Raw genomic sequence first — 15,028 nt, 5'->3', positions numbered from 1 at the left:
AAATGTGAGTCAGGCACTGAAAGCACCTGGAAAAGAGTGAGTAGGCCGAAGCCTGTTAAGAGTTAGTGGGCCACAGCTGAGCAGTGTGAGAACGTCTCAGTGTGAGAAGTTTCAGTGAGAGAAGCCCCAGGTTAAAGGCCTTGTGTGTAAAGCTACTGTGTGAAGCTCCTGTGTAAGTTCAGTGTGAGAGGAGGCTCTGTGAGAGCGAAGCTGTTTCTCTGCATGAGAAAGAAGCCAGTGTGGAAGCAAAGTGTGTAAAGCTACTGTGTGAAGCTCCTGTTAGTTCGATGTGAGAGGAGGCTCTGTGAAGCTACTGTGTGAAGCTCCTGTGTAAGTTCAGTGTGAGAGGAGGCTCTGTGAGAGCGAAGCTGTTTATCTGCATGAGAAAGAAGCCCAGTGTGGAAGCAAAGTGTGTAAAGCTACTGTGTGAAGCTCCTGTTAGTTCGATGTGAGAGGAGGCTCTGTGAGAGCGAAGCTGTTTATCTGCATGAGAAAGAAGCCCAGTGTGGAAGCAAAGTGTGTAAAGCTACTGTGTGAAGCTCCTGTGTTAGTTCGGTGTGAGAGGAGGCTCTGTGAAACTACTGTGTGAAGCTCCTATGTAAGTTTGGTGTGAGAGGAGGCTCTGTAAGAGCGAAGCTGTTTCTCTGCATGAGAAAGAAGCCCAGCATGGAAGCAAAGTGTGTAAAGCTACTGTGTGAAGTTCTTGTGTAAGTTCGGTGTGAGAGGAGGCTCTGTGAAGCTACTGTGGGAAGCTCCAGTGTGAAGGCTGCTGCGGTGTAAACCTACTGTGTCAACCTCCAGTGTAAAGGCTGCTGTGTGTAACGCTACTGTGTGAAGCTCCTGTGTAAGTTCAGTGTGAGAGGAGGCTCTGTGAAGCTACTGTGAGAAGCTCCAGTGTGAAGGCAGCTGCTGTGTAAAGCTACTGTGTGAAGCTTCTGTGTACGTTCGGTGTGAGAGGAGGCTCTATGAGAGCGAAGCTGTTTATCTGCATGAGAAAGAAGCCCAGCGTGGAAGCAAAGAAGGAAGTATAAAGAACTTTATTTGTGTTATGGAAACCTTGTTTTTGTAAATAATGCAACCATATTATTTTGCCTCCAAAGGAAGAGGTAACATTGGTCTGTGTGTTTCTGTTGCTATTGGTGCTGGGTTAATAATAAGTTACTCTGCTACACGTTTATGGAGAGGGTCTTTTGTTAATAAGCCCACTCGCCCAACAAGCAGCTCTTAGGTTTACGTTCTATCATTAGGCCTGACTAGAACAGTCCTCTGAATCAATGGGGCTAAGCTATATGCTGAATCATTCAAGAATTGATTCAATGGGCTTCTTTCCCATGCAGATAAACAGCTTCGCTCTCACAAAGCCTCCTCTCACACCAAACTTACAGAGTTACATGTCTTGCACACAGCCTGATTTCTTGGGACAAATGAAAGCAAAAGACTTACTTGCCATTCCTTGCATTGCTTATGCCTCGACAGTTCAAACAGTGTGATAGCATTGTAGAGCTGCCAGAACTAAAGGGGAGGAAAAAGGGAGAGTCAAGAATGGGGATGGGCAGAGAAGCGAAGCATGGTGTCCTCTAACCACCCTTAAGGCATAACTGGATCTTCTCTGACCTGCCACGTAATGGCCATGGAGTGGGGAGCTGTAGCAGTTCAGCAGTGAATCCTGGGAGTGAATTCCCTCCACCACAGACACCCCAGTGTTCATTATAGAGGGAAGAAGAGAATCCTGACCTCTGCCGAGATCCAAAGGCAGCCCAGGCAGGCCTAAGTGAAGCCAACCCACACACGTTGGAACCTTGCACTGTATTGCACATAAAACCAACTACAACCTAGCCTATGTTTGTTGCAACAAGCACCACCACCGTGGCAATATTTTCCAGAAGGAAAGGCGGTGTCTGACTTACATGCCCAAAGAACAAGAAGGGAAGCAGGAAGGTCAGCCCTCGCCACATCCAAGACTGAAATCCCTCTAGAAAAGAGATCAAAATGGCACATGTTATCCATTTGTTTCCGTACACTATTGCACTTCCAGTTACACAATGCCACCATTCGACACAAGCATTGCGTGGGAGAATCAGTGGCCCACCACCAAGTGAAAGCTTCCATACGGGGACAATTTTATCCTAGATTTTCTTTTTTTTCCCCTCCACCACAGACACCCCAGTGTTCTTGACTTTCTCAATTGATGTGGAATTTGCATGACCCTGCCCACTGCCTCTCCCTTAACCCTTTCCTATTCTTTTCTATGGCACAAAGCAAACAGAGGAATTGATCAGCAACTGAACACACTAGAGTTGTAGGTATTGGGATGTATAGTTGGTGTACAATCTAAGAGCACTCTGAACTCCACCAACGATGGAACTGGAACTAACTTGGCACACAGAACCCCCATAACCAACAAAAAACATTGGAGGGATTTAGAGGAATTGTAGTTCACCTAGGTCCAGAGCACACCATGAACCCAAACAATGATGGATCTGGACCAAACTTGACATGTATACCCGATATGTCCAAATTTGAATACTGGTGAGTTTTGAGGAGAATGTGCGTGGATATTTTGGAGTTGTAGATACTGGGATGTATAGTTCAACTGCAATCAAAGAGCATTCTGAACTCCACCAAAGATGGAATTGGACCAAACTTGGCACACAGAGTCGCTATGACCGGCAAAAAATACTGGAGATCTCTGGAGAAAATTCATCTTGATTTGGGGGAGTTGTAGTTTACCTACATCCAGAGAGCACTGTGAACTCAAACACTGATGGATCTGGACCAAACTGGGCACAAAGACCTGATATGTGGAAATTTGATGACTGGAGGGGTTTGGGTTAGGGAACTGACCTTCCTTTCTGGGAGTTGTAGTTCACCCACAGCCAGGGAAACTGTGACCACCACTGATGATGGATCTGGACCAAACTTGGCACACAGAACCCTCATGACTAACTCAACCTACTGGAGGGGTTTGCGGGGATTGACCTTCCTTTCTGGGAGTTGTAGTTCACCCAGAAATAGAGAAACTGTGACCTCCACCGATGATGGACCTGTATCTAACTTGGCACACAGAACCCTCATGACTAACTCAACCTACTGGAGGGGTTTGCGGGGATTGACCTTCCTTTCTGGGAGTTGTAGTTCACCCACAACCAGGGAAACTGGGACCTCCACCAATGATGGACTTGGACCAAACTTGGCACACAGAACCCCCAGGACTAATTCAACCTAATGGAGGGGTCGGAGGGGACTGACTTGTTGGAGTATGGTTGTATTTGTATGAAATGTAAATCAAGTGTTTACTGCTGATGAGCTAGAGTGTGTATTTTCAGTAATGAAATAGTTAACAGCAGGCTAGTTTTGACTGACAGCCTGTTGTGATTGCTGTGACCTATAAGGCTTGATTTCCGGCCTTTGAGGGTTGGAGCTTCCTTCGGAACTGAGGAATGTTGTTATCTTATCTCCGGAGTTCGGCGTGAGCATTCTCTGCGGATGGACTATGAATGCTATGCTCTGAAGCCGGGAAATGTAAATATGTAAATAAAGCTTAACAACAGTTGGATTTACAACTGAACCCTTCGCCTGCTGGAATTTTGTTGGCCAGTGCTGTTTCTCCGCAAGAGAAGTCAGCCTGCGGAAGAAGGGGGCGGTGAGACCAGAATGATGAGTTTTGGAATCCACTCTGCTACCCATCATCCCCCCAAACATGACTCACCATAGTGGGAGTTGTAGTTTACCATAGAATGAGAGAGCACACTGAACCCTACCGATGATGCATCCAGAGCAAACTTGCTCAACATAACAAACTTTACGGATCGAGTTTCTGAGGGTTAACCTGGGAAGATGTGCGCTGTAGTTCACTCACAACATTATGCATTTTGGATAATTAAAAAATTGACTTTTTCAAATAACCCGGGCAACACCAAACTACTACTAGTAGTAACAGTAGTAGTAGTAGTTGTTATTATGACTGAATGGATATTTCACAGAGAGGGGAAAGCAACGTCCTCCTTTCCTCTGGAGTGACATCCGTGGCATGTGATCGCAATGTGAAATACGGTCCAAACGCACAACTCACCCACAGTGAGATCCAACTGGTTTCGTTCTCCTAACGCACGGAGTCTGTAAAGGCAGCCGCTTTGGTAGTAATATTGTAGAAACTGGACACAGCCTGGACGAAACCAAAGGAAGGTTGCCGTCATCAGGATTCATGTGAGGATTTAGGTGAAATATTAAGTCAACGCTGCACCCCGTTTCTACGACTAAAAATTCACCACGCACAACAACAGCCCGCCACGGAGAATTTGCCAAAATACTCACTCTGAAAAATGGAAAAAGCTAAAAACTGGTTGCGGAACATTTGGTACATGAGACCATCTGGCCTGCGAGGAAGAGAAAAACAACAACAACACACGATGATGCTTCCACTCCCGAGGACAGCGCCAAAAATCCCGCGTTGAGACATTCCAAAACCAAATCAACAACAACAGCGAGCCGAGCTTAGATGGCATTTCGAAAAAGTGTTCGAAGCAGCTTGTCGAGGGGACATTTAAGGATACTTGGGTTGGGAAACGGAGGGTGTCACAAACCAAAACACTGCTCCCAAAGAGAGCAGGAAAAACAATATAACAAGAACTAGAATCCGGGGAGTGGGGTGAGCTCACGCTGTTAGCCCCAGCTTCTGCCAACTTAAGTAAACGCAATATAATAATATTAATTATATATTATACTAGCTGTGCCCAGCCATGTGTTGCTGTGGCGTTGGTGAGAAATTGTTGAGGTAGTGGCGGTATTGAATGTCTGTTGAATGGTTGTCTTTATGTTTAGTATGCACACTGAAGTGGATTATATGGCAGTGTGGAGTCAAGATAATCCAGTTCAAAGCAGATAATATAAGATTCTAAATGGGTTATATAGCTGTGTGGAAGGGCCTTGAGTCTACACTGCCATATAATCCAGTTAAAATCTGATAATCTGTGGAAGAGGCCGAAGTGAGGCCTAACTGTGCCTGCAATTGGATAAAAAGTATTATTCCTCTCCCTGTAATTAGAACTTTATTTTTCTTTTCTTTTTGTTGTATCAACCTAGAGCCGTGAATGATGGGTTGTGTTGTCAAATTTCGAGGTTGGGGGGCCTGTAGTTTTGTTGTTTTGTCCGCTGCCCTGATGCCATCACTCTTTTATATATATAGATATTAAATGTAATATTACTAATCCTATTACCATATAATGATATAGTACAATATAGTAGTTTAATGCTTATATTGTGCCGTGCTAATAGTATATTGTATGTACATTTGATTTGTAAGCCGCTCTGAGTCCCCTTCGGGGTGAGAAGAGCGGGATATAAATGTAGTAAATAAATAAGTAATAAATAAAGGTTTTCCCCGGCATTAAGTCCAGTTGTGTCCGGCTCTGGGGGTTGGTGCTCATCTCCATTTCGAAGCCCAAGAGCCGGCGTTGTCCGTAGACACCTCCAAGGTCATGACTTCATGGAGTGTTGTTACCTTCCCGTCAGAGCAGTACCTATTGATCTACTCACATTTGCATGTTTTCGAACTGCTAGGTTGGCTGTTCCAGTAGCCACATGACCTTGGAGGTGTCTACGGACAACGCCGGCTCTTCAGCTTAGAAATGGAGATGAGCATCAACTCCCGGAGTTGGACACAACTGGACTTAATGTCAGGGGAAAACCTTTACCTAAGTTGGCAGAAGCTGGGGCTAACAGGGTGAGCTCACCCCAATCCCCAGATTTAATCCGCTGCACCACCGGGGGCTCCAAGATGCTCTTGATTGAAATATTAAAACAGCCTCATATGCATATGACAACTCATTGTCATTGGCCCGCATCCTAAGTCTCAACAGATGCAAAACTACAGAATCAATAGGAGGCACGTTAGTGACGACTTGTCACTCAACAGCTGATTCAGTGACTGAACTTGATCATTGATTCATTTAAAAATAATAATAAGAAGAACCCAAGTTTCCAGTGCTCGTGACACAATAAACAAAGGCATGAACTCACCATGTCAACATAACGCCTGATAAAAAAGTCGAGACGTAATGATGAGACACCCACCAGCCCTTGATCCTGAAAGACATACAAATTCAAGTTAAGAACAAACCTACAGAAGCTATCTTGCTCATATCTTGAGGACGGTTTGTAATGAATTATATGGGGCAGTGTAGACCCATATAATCCAGCTCAAAGCAGTCCAAATTGCATTACAACAACTAAAACTTGTGCAGACAGGAAAGGCTTAGCTCTGAACGGTTGTGTTGTTAAAGTGCGAAGTATGGAACTCAGCGCAGACGGGGAAGCCTTAGCAACCACTGAGTTTCACAAGCAAAACCTTGACAGATTGATTCAGGACGATTGTCGTATCACTCAGAGAGAAATTTTAAGCGTAATCGGCGTTTCACAAGAATGTGTGGGTCACATTATTGTTTTGCTTGGCTATCGGAAGATCTGTGCACAGTGGGAAACTGTGAGACGTCGGTTGCGGAAACAGAGTGTCGACTTCTTCCGTAACGGCTTCAGAAAACTTGTTCATCGTTGGCAGAAATGTGATTATGTGGGAAAGTGAATAGTGGTAGTTAAAGAGCACAATCTAAGGATTATTTCTGCGTTTGATTTATTAAAAGATTCCCAAGTAACGAAGGTGGAGGCATTACTTTTCCTTCTATTCTTCTTCTTCTTCTTCTTCTTCTTCTTCTTATTATTATTATTATTATTATTATTATTATTACATTGACCATATAATGCACTTCAAACCAAAGATGAGAGAATGCATGCTCCTTGAAAGTGTGGCGGATGTCTAAAGGAGAGGACTGAAAGGAAAAGCTCTGGCTTTGGAGAAGGAAAGTTTCATGCGTAAGACATCCAGAAGATTACGTGGTGATCTTTACCCAGGGTGTTATTCCCAACGGATGGCTTATCCGACAGAGAGGCTTAATCTACCCTTGAACTCTGCTCCGTGGAATGGAGATTCCTCGGCTCGCCGAATCAGGGACCAAAGGCTTCCAAGAGGGTTGGCATTTCACCCACGACCCCACAGTGGTTGAGACCATTGGTCTCCCAAAGTGTCATGATCTCCAATCTTTGACATCTCAGGTCGGCTGACAAAGAACAGATGCCAGCCATAAAATGGGCCAGCCATAAAACCTCAATTATCCTCTGGTATGTGAGAGCCCCTATATAAATGGGCCAAAGAGAAGGTTCTGGTATTCTGTACAATAAAACCTGTTGGAATCTACCAGCGTGTGTCTTGGTGCTTTTTCTGGTGGAAGACTGACCCACAGCACAACTGGGAGAAGAGAACCTAACAATCCATAAAACCTCAATTACCCTCTGGTATGTGAGAGCCCCTATATAAATGGGCCAAAGAGAAGGTTCTGGTATTCTGTACAATAAAACCTGTTGGAATCTACCAGCGTGTGTCTTGGTGCTTTTTCTGGTGGAAGACTGACCCACAACACAACTGGGAGAAGAGAACCCGACACAAAGGCAGCCCACACCCAGAGGGCGAGTACCTGGATCCGTTGCTGATGAGGATGCTTTCCCTTATCGTCAGCGTACAGTAATACCACACCAAGAGGAAGTTGAAGACTTCGTCTGTCACCCTGCGGGAGGAGGAAACACAACACATTAGGGACTTCAATCTGATGGAGGGACACTCCACCCCCCCCCCCCCCTTTCACTCAACACGGAAAAAGCAACTGCAATTCAAATCTATATTTAAGGAATTATTATTATGATTATTACTATTATTATTAAGAACATATTATAATTAAGAACATGCCCAGGCAGAATATGTAAAGCAAAGTGAAGAACCTGCTTTGATTGAAGTCAAAAATCAGAAACTCCTCAAAGCACAGCAGAAAAAAAACCAGTACAAGAAAACCGCACTACAAACTAGAGCTGACAGCTGGCACAACAAAACATTGCATGGAAAGTTCCTTGACAAAATTGAAGGAAAAGCCATTCCGTGCTAATCAAGGTGACTAATTACAACATTCATACCTGTCTCCACAAATAAAAACCAATTTAGGACGACGCCACAGCAACGCGTGGCCGGACACAGCTAGTAGTAGTAGTAATAATAATAATAATAATAATAATAATAACAGAAAATCAGTACAAGAAAACCACACTACAAACTAGAGCTGACAGCTGGCACAGCAAAACACTGCATGGAAAGTTCCTTGACAAAATGGAAGGAAAAGCTGATAAGGAGAAGACCTGGCTCTGGCTCACAAATGGGACCCTGAAGAAGGAGACAGAAGGCCTGATCCTTGCAGCCCAGGAGCAGGCCATCAGGACAAAGGCAATTCAGGCCAAGATTGAAAAATCAGCTGATGACCCAAAATGCAGACTCTGCAAGGAAACCGACGAAACCATTGATCATATTCTCTGCTGCTGTAAGAAAATCGCACAGACAGACTACAAACAGAGGCACAACTACGTGGCCCAAATGATTCATTGGAACTTATGTCTCAAGTACCACCTCCCAGCAGCAAAGAACTGGTGGGATCACAAACCTGCAAAAGTATTGGAAAATGAGCACGCAAAGATAGTGTTGGACTTCCGAATCCAGACTGACAAAGTTCTGGAACACAACACACCAGACATCACAGTTGTGGAAAAGAAAAAGGTTTAAATCATTGATGTCGCCATCCCAGGTGACAGTCGCATTGACGAAAAACAACAGGAAAAACTCAGCCGCTCTCAGGACCTCAAGATTGAACTTCAAAGACTCTGGCAGAAACCAGTGCAGGTGGTCCCGGTGGTGATGGGCACATTGGGTGCCGTGCCAAAAGATCTCAGCCGGCATTTGGAAACAATAGACATTGACAAAATCACGATCTGCCAACTGCAAAAGGCCACTTTACTGGGATCTGCATGCATCATCCGAAAATACATCACACAGTCCTAGACACTTGGGAAGTGTTCGACTTGTGATTTTGTGATACGAAATCCAGCATATCTATCTTGTTTGCTGTGTCATAATAAAATAATAATAATAATAATAATAATAATAATAATAATAATAATACATCACACAGTCCTAAACGCTTGGGAAGTGTTCGACTTGTGATTTTGTGATATGAAATCCAGTGTATAGATCTCGTTTGCTGTGTCATAATAAAATAATAATAATAATAATAATAATAATAATAATAATAATAATAATAATAATACATCACACAGTCCTAGACACTTGGGAAGTGTTCGACTTGTGATTTTGTGATATGAAATCCAGCATATCTATCTTGTTTGCTGTGTCATAATAATAATAATAATAATAATAATAATAATACATCACACAGTCCTAGACACTTGGGAAGTGTTCGACGTGTGATTTTGTGATACGAAATCCAGCATATCTATCTTGTTTGCTGTGTCATAATAAAATAATAATAATAATACATCACACAGTCCTAGACACTTGGGAAGTGTTCGACGTGTGATTTTGTGATACGAAATCCAGCATATCTATCTTGTTTTCTGTGATATACAACAACAACAATAATAAAACTTCATTTGTATCGCGTCTCAGGGGACTCGGAGTGGCTTACAAGAAAATAACACTGCAAACCATAAACAATCATTATTAAGATATACAACGAAATCACTGCCTCTCCCTTAACCCTTTCCTACTCTTTTCTATGACACACAGCAAACAGAGGAATTGATCAGCAACTGGACATACTAGAAAGGTTTGGGAAGAATTCACCATGATTTATAGTTGCTGTAGGGACTAGGATGTATAGTTCACCTGCAATCTAAGAGCATTCTGAACTCCACCAGTGATGGACCTGGAACTCACTTGGCACACAGAAACCCCTGATGAACAAAAAATACTGGAGGGCTTTGGAGAGATTTATGGGAGTTGTAGTTCATCTATGAACCCAAACAATGATGGATCTGGACCAAACTTGGAATGCATGCCCGATATGCCCACATTTGAATGCAGGTGGGTTTTGAGGGGAATTGGCCCGGACATTTTGGAGTTGTAGATTCTGGGATGTATAGTTCACCTGCAATCAATGAGCACTCTGAACTCCACCAAAGATGGAATCGGACCAAACTTGGCACACAGAACCCCTATGACCAGCAAAAATACTGGAGGCCTTTGGGGAAAATTCACCTTGTTTTGGGAGAGTTGTAGTTCACCTACATCCAGAGAGAACTGTGAACCCAAACACTAATGGATCTGGACCAAACTGGGCACACAGACCTGATATGCTGAAATTTGATGACTGGAGGGGTTTGGGTTTGGGTTAGGGAACTGACCTTCCTTTCTGGGAGTTGTAGTTCACCCACAACCAGGGAAGCTGTGACCTCCACCGATGATGGACCTGGACCAAACTTGGCACACAGAACCCCCAGGACTAACTCAACCTACTGGAGGGGTTTGGGGGGATTGACCTTCCTTTCTGGGAGGGGACAGGCTCACCATAGTGGGAGTGGTAGTTTACCTTATAGCTAGAGAGAACACAGAACCACACCGATGATGCATCCAGAGCAAACTTGCCCAACATCACAAATTATAAGTACTGATGAAGTTTCTTGGGGTTAACCTGGCACGATGTGAGTTGTAGTTCACCCACAACCTTATGCATTTTGCACAATTAAAACATTGATTTTTGCACATAACCCAAGTAAGCTAGTAGGGTAATAATAACCACGCTAGATCTCTCCGCAGACTTTGCGGAAAGTGTGAATGCCTCCTGGGGGAAGCAGCGTGTGATCCAATTTGCAGAGGCGCCTTGGGGCTAAGACAGTGCAGGGATCCCATTATATCTAGATCAATCCAATCAAGTGGCAAAGCCACCCTGGCAGAGGCCCAGCAACACGTTTTGAGCCGAGAAGGAGCAGGATTCTGCTCTCTCCAGTCTAACTGCAGCTACGTTTGCCGGTGTGCAACAGGCGAGGCAAACAGCAGCTGCCTCCCAAATGCCTTGCTGAGCACAAAAGCGAAGGACAGCGGATAAACCCACCTCAGCTACTCCAAATATGTTTTTGAAAAATAGAATCATAGAGTTAGAAGCTCTAGTCCAACCCCCTGCCAAGCAAATAAAATAGATCTACAACTCTGGCCAGCCAAATGGAAGTTATAGGAAGAGCAGAGTCTGACGGAAGAAGACAGTCTCTGGGTGGACTTTGGAAGAAGCCTTGATGCAATGTCTAGTCAAGGGTGCAACGTTTTCAAAGAAATACTCAGACTCAGCTGCCTTGAATCATTTATGGTCGGGAGTGAACTTTGAATTCAGAGTGGAAGCACAGCAATATGATAATACACTATTATAAGTGTATATTATATATTACATGTAATATTACTAATAATATTGCAGTATAGTACAATACAGTAATATAGAATGCTTATATTGGGCTATACTAATAATATAATATACAGTAGAGTCTCACTTATCCAACACTCGCTTATCCAACGTTCTGGATTATCCAACACATTTTTGTAGTCAATGTTTTCAATAAATCATGATATTTTGGTGTTAAATTCGTAAATACAGTAATTACTACATAGCATTACTGAGCATTGAACTACTTTTTCTGTCAAATTTGTTGTATAACATGATGTTTTGGTGCTTAATTTGTAAAATCATAACCTAATTTGATGTTTAATAGGCTTTTCCTTAATCTCTCCTTATTATCCAACATATTCACTTATCCAACATCCTGCCGGCCCGTTTACGTTGGATAAGCGAGACTCTACTGTATTGTATATACATATACTATTGATATCATAATGTAATGCGATAATAATACACTATTATAATTGTATATTATATATTACATGTAATATTACTAATAATATTGCAGTATAGTACAATATATTAAAATAGAATGCTTATATTGTGCTATACTAATAATATAATAATATATTGTATATATGTATAATATTGATAATAATATAATGAAATGCAATATGATAATAATACACTATTATAATTGTATATTATATATTACTAATAACATTGCAGTATATATATTGTGCTATGCTAATAAAATAATATATTGTATATACACACACTATTGATAATAATATTATAATGCAATGCAATGTGATAGTAATACACTATTATAATTGTATATTATATATGATATGTAATATTACTAATAATATTGCAGTATAGTACAATATAGTACTATATAATGCTTATAATGTGCTATGCCAATAATATAATATATTGTATATATGTACAATATTGATAATAATATAATGTAATGCAATATAATAATACACTATTATAATTGTATATTATATATTACTAATAATATTGCAGTCTAGTACAATATAGTACTATATAATGCTTATATTGTGCTATGCTAATAATATAATATATTGTATATATGTACAATATTGATAATAATATAATGTAATGCAATATGATAATAATACACTATTATAATTTTATATTATATATGATATGTAATATTACTAATAATATTGCAGTATAGTACAATATAGTACTATATAATGTTTATATTGTGCTATGCTAATAAAATAATATAATATATTGTATGTATATATAACTTGTAAGCTGCCCTGATATAAATGTCACTAATAAATAAATAAAATAAATAAATCGCTAAAAATGCAAACTTACCGGTAATGAAGAACTAATCGGCACGCAACTGCTCCAAGTAGCAAGATTATCGTCAAGTACAGCTTGAATTTTTCATATTCATCTTTGTAGGCAAACCTAGAACACAAATAGACCATTACAAGAACCATTATACTACACTGCCTCTTGCAGAGTTTATTGACAAGCTTTATTGTACGTTTGTAGGACTGAGTAAACAACAAAACCACTGAACCAAACCACATCAAATTTGGCCACAAAAGACATTGTCATCTACTCTATGTCTTTCAAACAAAAAACCTGGAAAATAAAGTCCAAATTAGAGAACGAGGAAGAGCCGTTTTCAACCCTGGTTGCTGGTCAGAAGGGTAGGCCCCGCCTCCTTTAGGCCCCACCCACTTCATCTCCTAGCAACCCATCGGTCACAATGGCGCCGGGGTATGGCCAGGGTTCAGGCTTTGAGGCTGCAAGGCTATTCACTGCTATTCCACCTGGCCAACCAAGCATTCCCATAATCCACAGCAACGCATGGCCGGGCACAGCTAGTATATTATATTATTAACATAGCACAATATAATAATTATATATTACTATATTGTACTATAACACTATATTGTAATATTATTAGTAATATTACATGTAATATAAATATACCATTATAATAGTGTATTATTATATTACTATATTGTACGATAACACTATATTGCAATATTATTAGCAATATTACATGTAATATAAATATACCATTATAATAGTGTATTATATTACTATATTGTGCTATAACACTATATTGTAATATTATTAGTAATATTACATGTAATATAAATATACCATTATAATAGTGTATTATTATTATATTACTATATTGTACTATAACACTATATTGCAATATTATTAGCAATATTACATGTAATATAAATATACCATTATAATAGTGTATTATTATATTACTATATTGTACTATAACACTATATTGCAATATTATTAGCAATATTACATGTAATATAAATATACCATTATAATAGTGTATTATATTACTATATTGTGCTATAACACTATATTGTAATATTATTAGTAATATTACATGTAATATAAATATACCATTATAATAGTGTATTATTATTATATTACTATATTGTACTATAACACTATATTGCAATATTATTAGCAATATTACATGTAATATAAATATACCATTATAATAGTGTATTATTATATTACTATATTGTACTATAACACTATATTGCAATATTATTAGCAATATTACATGTAATATAAATATACCATTATAATAGTGTATTATATTACTATATTGTGCTATAACACTATATTGTAATATTATTAGTAATATTACATGTAATATAAATATACCATTATAATAGTGTATTATTATTATATTACTATATTGTACTATAACACTATATTGCAATATTATTAGCAATATTACATGTAATATAAATATACCATTATAATAGTGTATTATTATATTACTATATTGTACTATAACACTATATTGCAATATTATTAGCAATATTACATGTAATATAAATATACCATTATAATAGTGTATTATATTACTATATTGTGCTATAACACTATATTGTAATATTATTAGTAATATTACATGTAATATAAATATACCATTATAATAGTGTATTATTATTATATTACTATATTGTACTATAACACTATATTGCAATATTATTAGCAATATTACATGTAATATAAATATACCATTATAATAGTGTATTATTATATTACTATATTGTGCTATAACACTATATTGCAATATTATTAGCAATATTACATGTAATATAAATATACCATTATAATAGTGTATTATATTACTATATTGTGCTATAACACTATATTGTAATATTATTAGTAATATTACATGTAATATAAATATACCATTATAATAGTGTATTATTATTATATTACTATATTGTACTATAACACTATATTGTAATATTATTAGTTATATTACATGTAATATAAATATACCATTATAATAGTGTATTATTATATTACTATATTGTACTATAACACTATATTGTAATATTATTAGTAATATTACATGTAATATAAATATGCAATTACAATAGTGTGTCATTATTATTATTATTATTATTATTATTATTATTATTATTATTACATTGTATTTAGGCTCAGAATGTATTATTTTTCAACATATTTATTTATTAATTAATTTATTATTAATATTTCTTTATTTCTTTATTTACCATATTTATATCCCGCCTTTATATTTATATCCCCAAGACACGGGAGTAGAAGCGCGACAACTTACTTGGCCTGATTGCTTAGAAGAGTTACATTCACATTCCCCAACACCAGATTTAAATACAACCTGCAAAGGAAACAACAGAGCATTGTCAGACTTCTCACACCGAAGGGGACTCAGGACT

At 38.9% G+C, this 15,028-nt stretch overlaps 1 protein-coding gene across 4 annotated transcripts in view; it reads right to left on the bottom strand.

The window, feature by feature from the left end:
- The window catches only part of tmem120b (transmembrane protein 120B), a 79,563-nt gene that overhangs the window by 825 nt on the left and 63,710 nt on the right, over positions 1 to 15,028 (bottom strand). For all 4 annotated transcript variants that reach the window (XM_062958752.1, XM_062958753.1, XM_062958754.1 and 1 more), the window contains 8 exons: positions 14,911 to 14,970; positions 12,627 to 12,722; positions 7,527 to 7,616; positions 6,019 to 6,084; positions 4,315 to 4,376; positions 4,073 to 4,165; positions 1,908 to 1,972; positions 1,444 to 1,512 (listed from right to left, as the gene is read on the bottom strand). In XM_062958752.1, the coding sequence (XP_062814822.1) occupies positions 1,444 to 1,512; positions 1,908 to 1,972; positions 4,073 to 4,165; positions 4,315 to 4,376; positions 6,019 to 6,084; positions 7,527 to 7,616; positions 12,627 to 12,722; positions 14,911 to 14,970 (601 nt within the window). The remainder of the gene's footprint in view (positions 1 to 1,443; positions 1,513 to 1,907; positions 1,973 to 4,072; positions 4,166 to 4,314; positions 4,377 to 6,018; positions 6,085 to 7,526; positions 7,617 to 12,626; positions 12,723 to 14,910; positions 14,971 to 15,028) is intronic.

This window comes from Anolis carolinensis, chromosome X (assembly GCF_035594765.1).
Source record: "Anolis carolinensis isolate JA03-04 chromosome X, rAnoCar3.1.pri, whole genome shotgun sequence".
Lineage (NCBI taxonomy): Eukaryota > Metazoa > Chordata > Lepidosauria > Squamata > Dactyloidae > Anolis > Anolis carolinensis.
The sequence above is the reverse complement of the archived record's forward strand: the minus strand, read 5'-3'. Positions and strand labels throughout refer to the sequence as shown.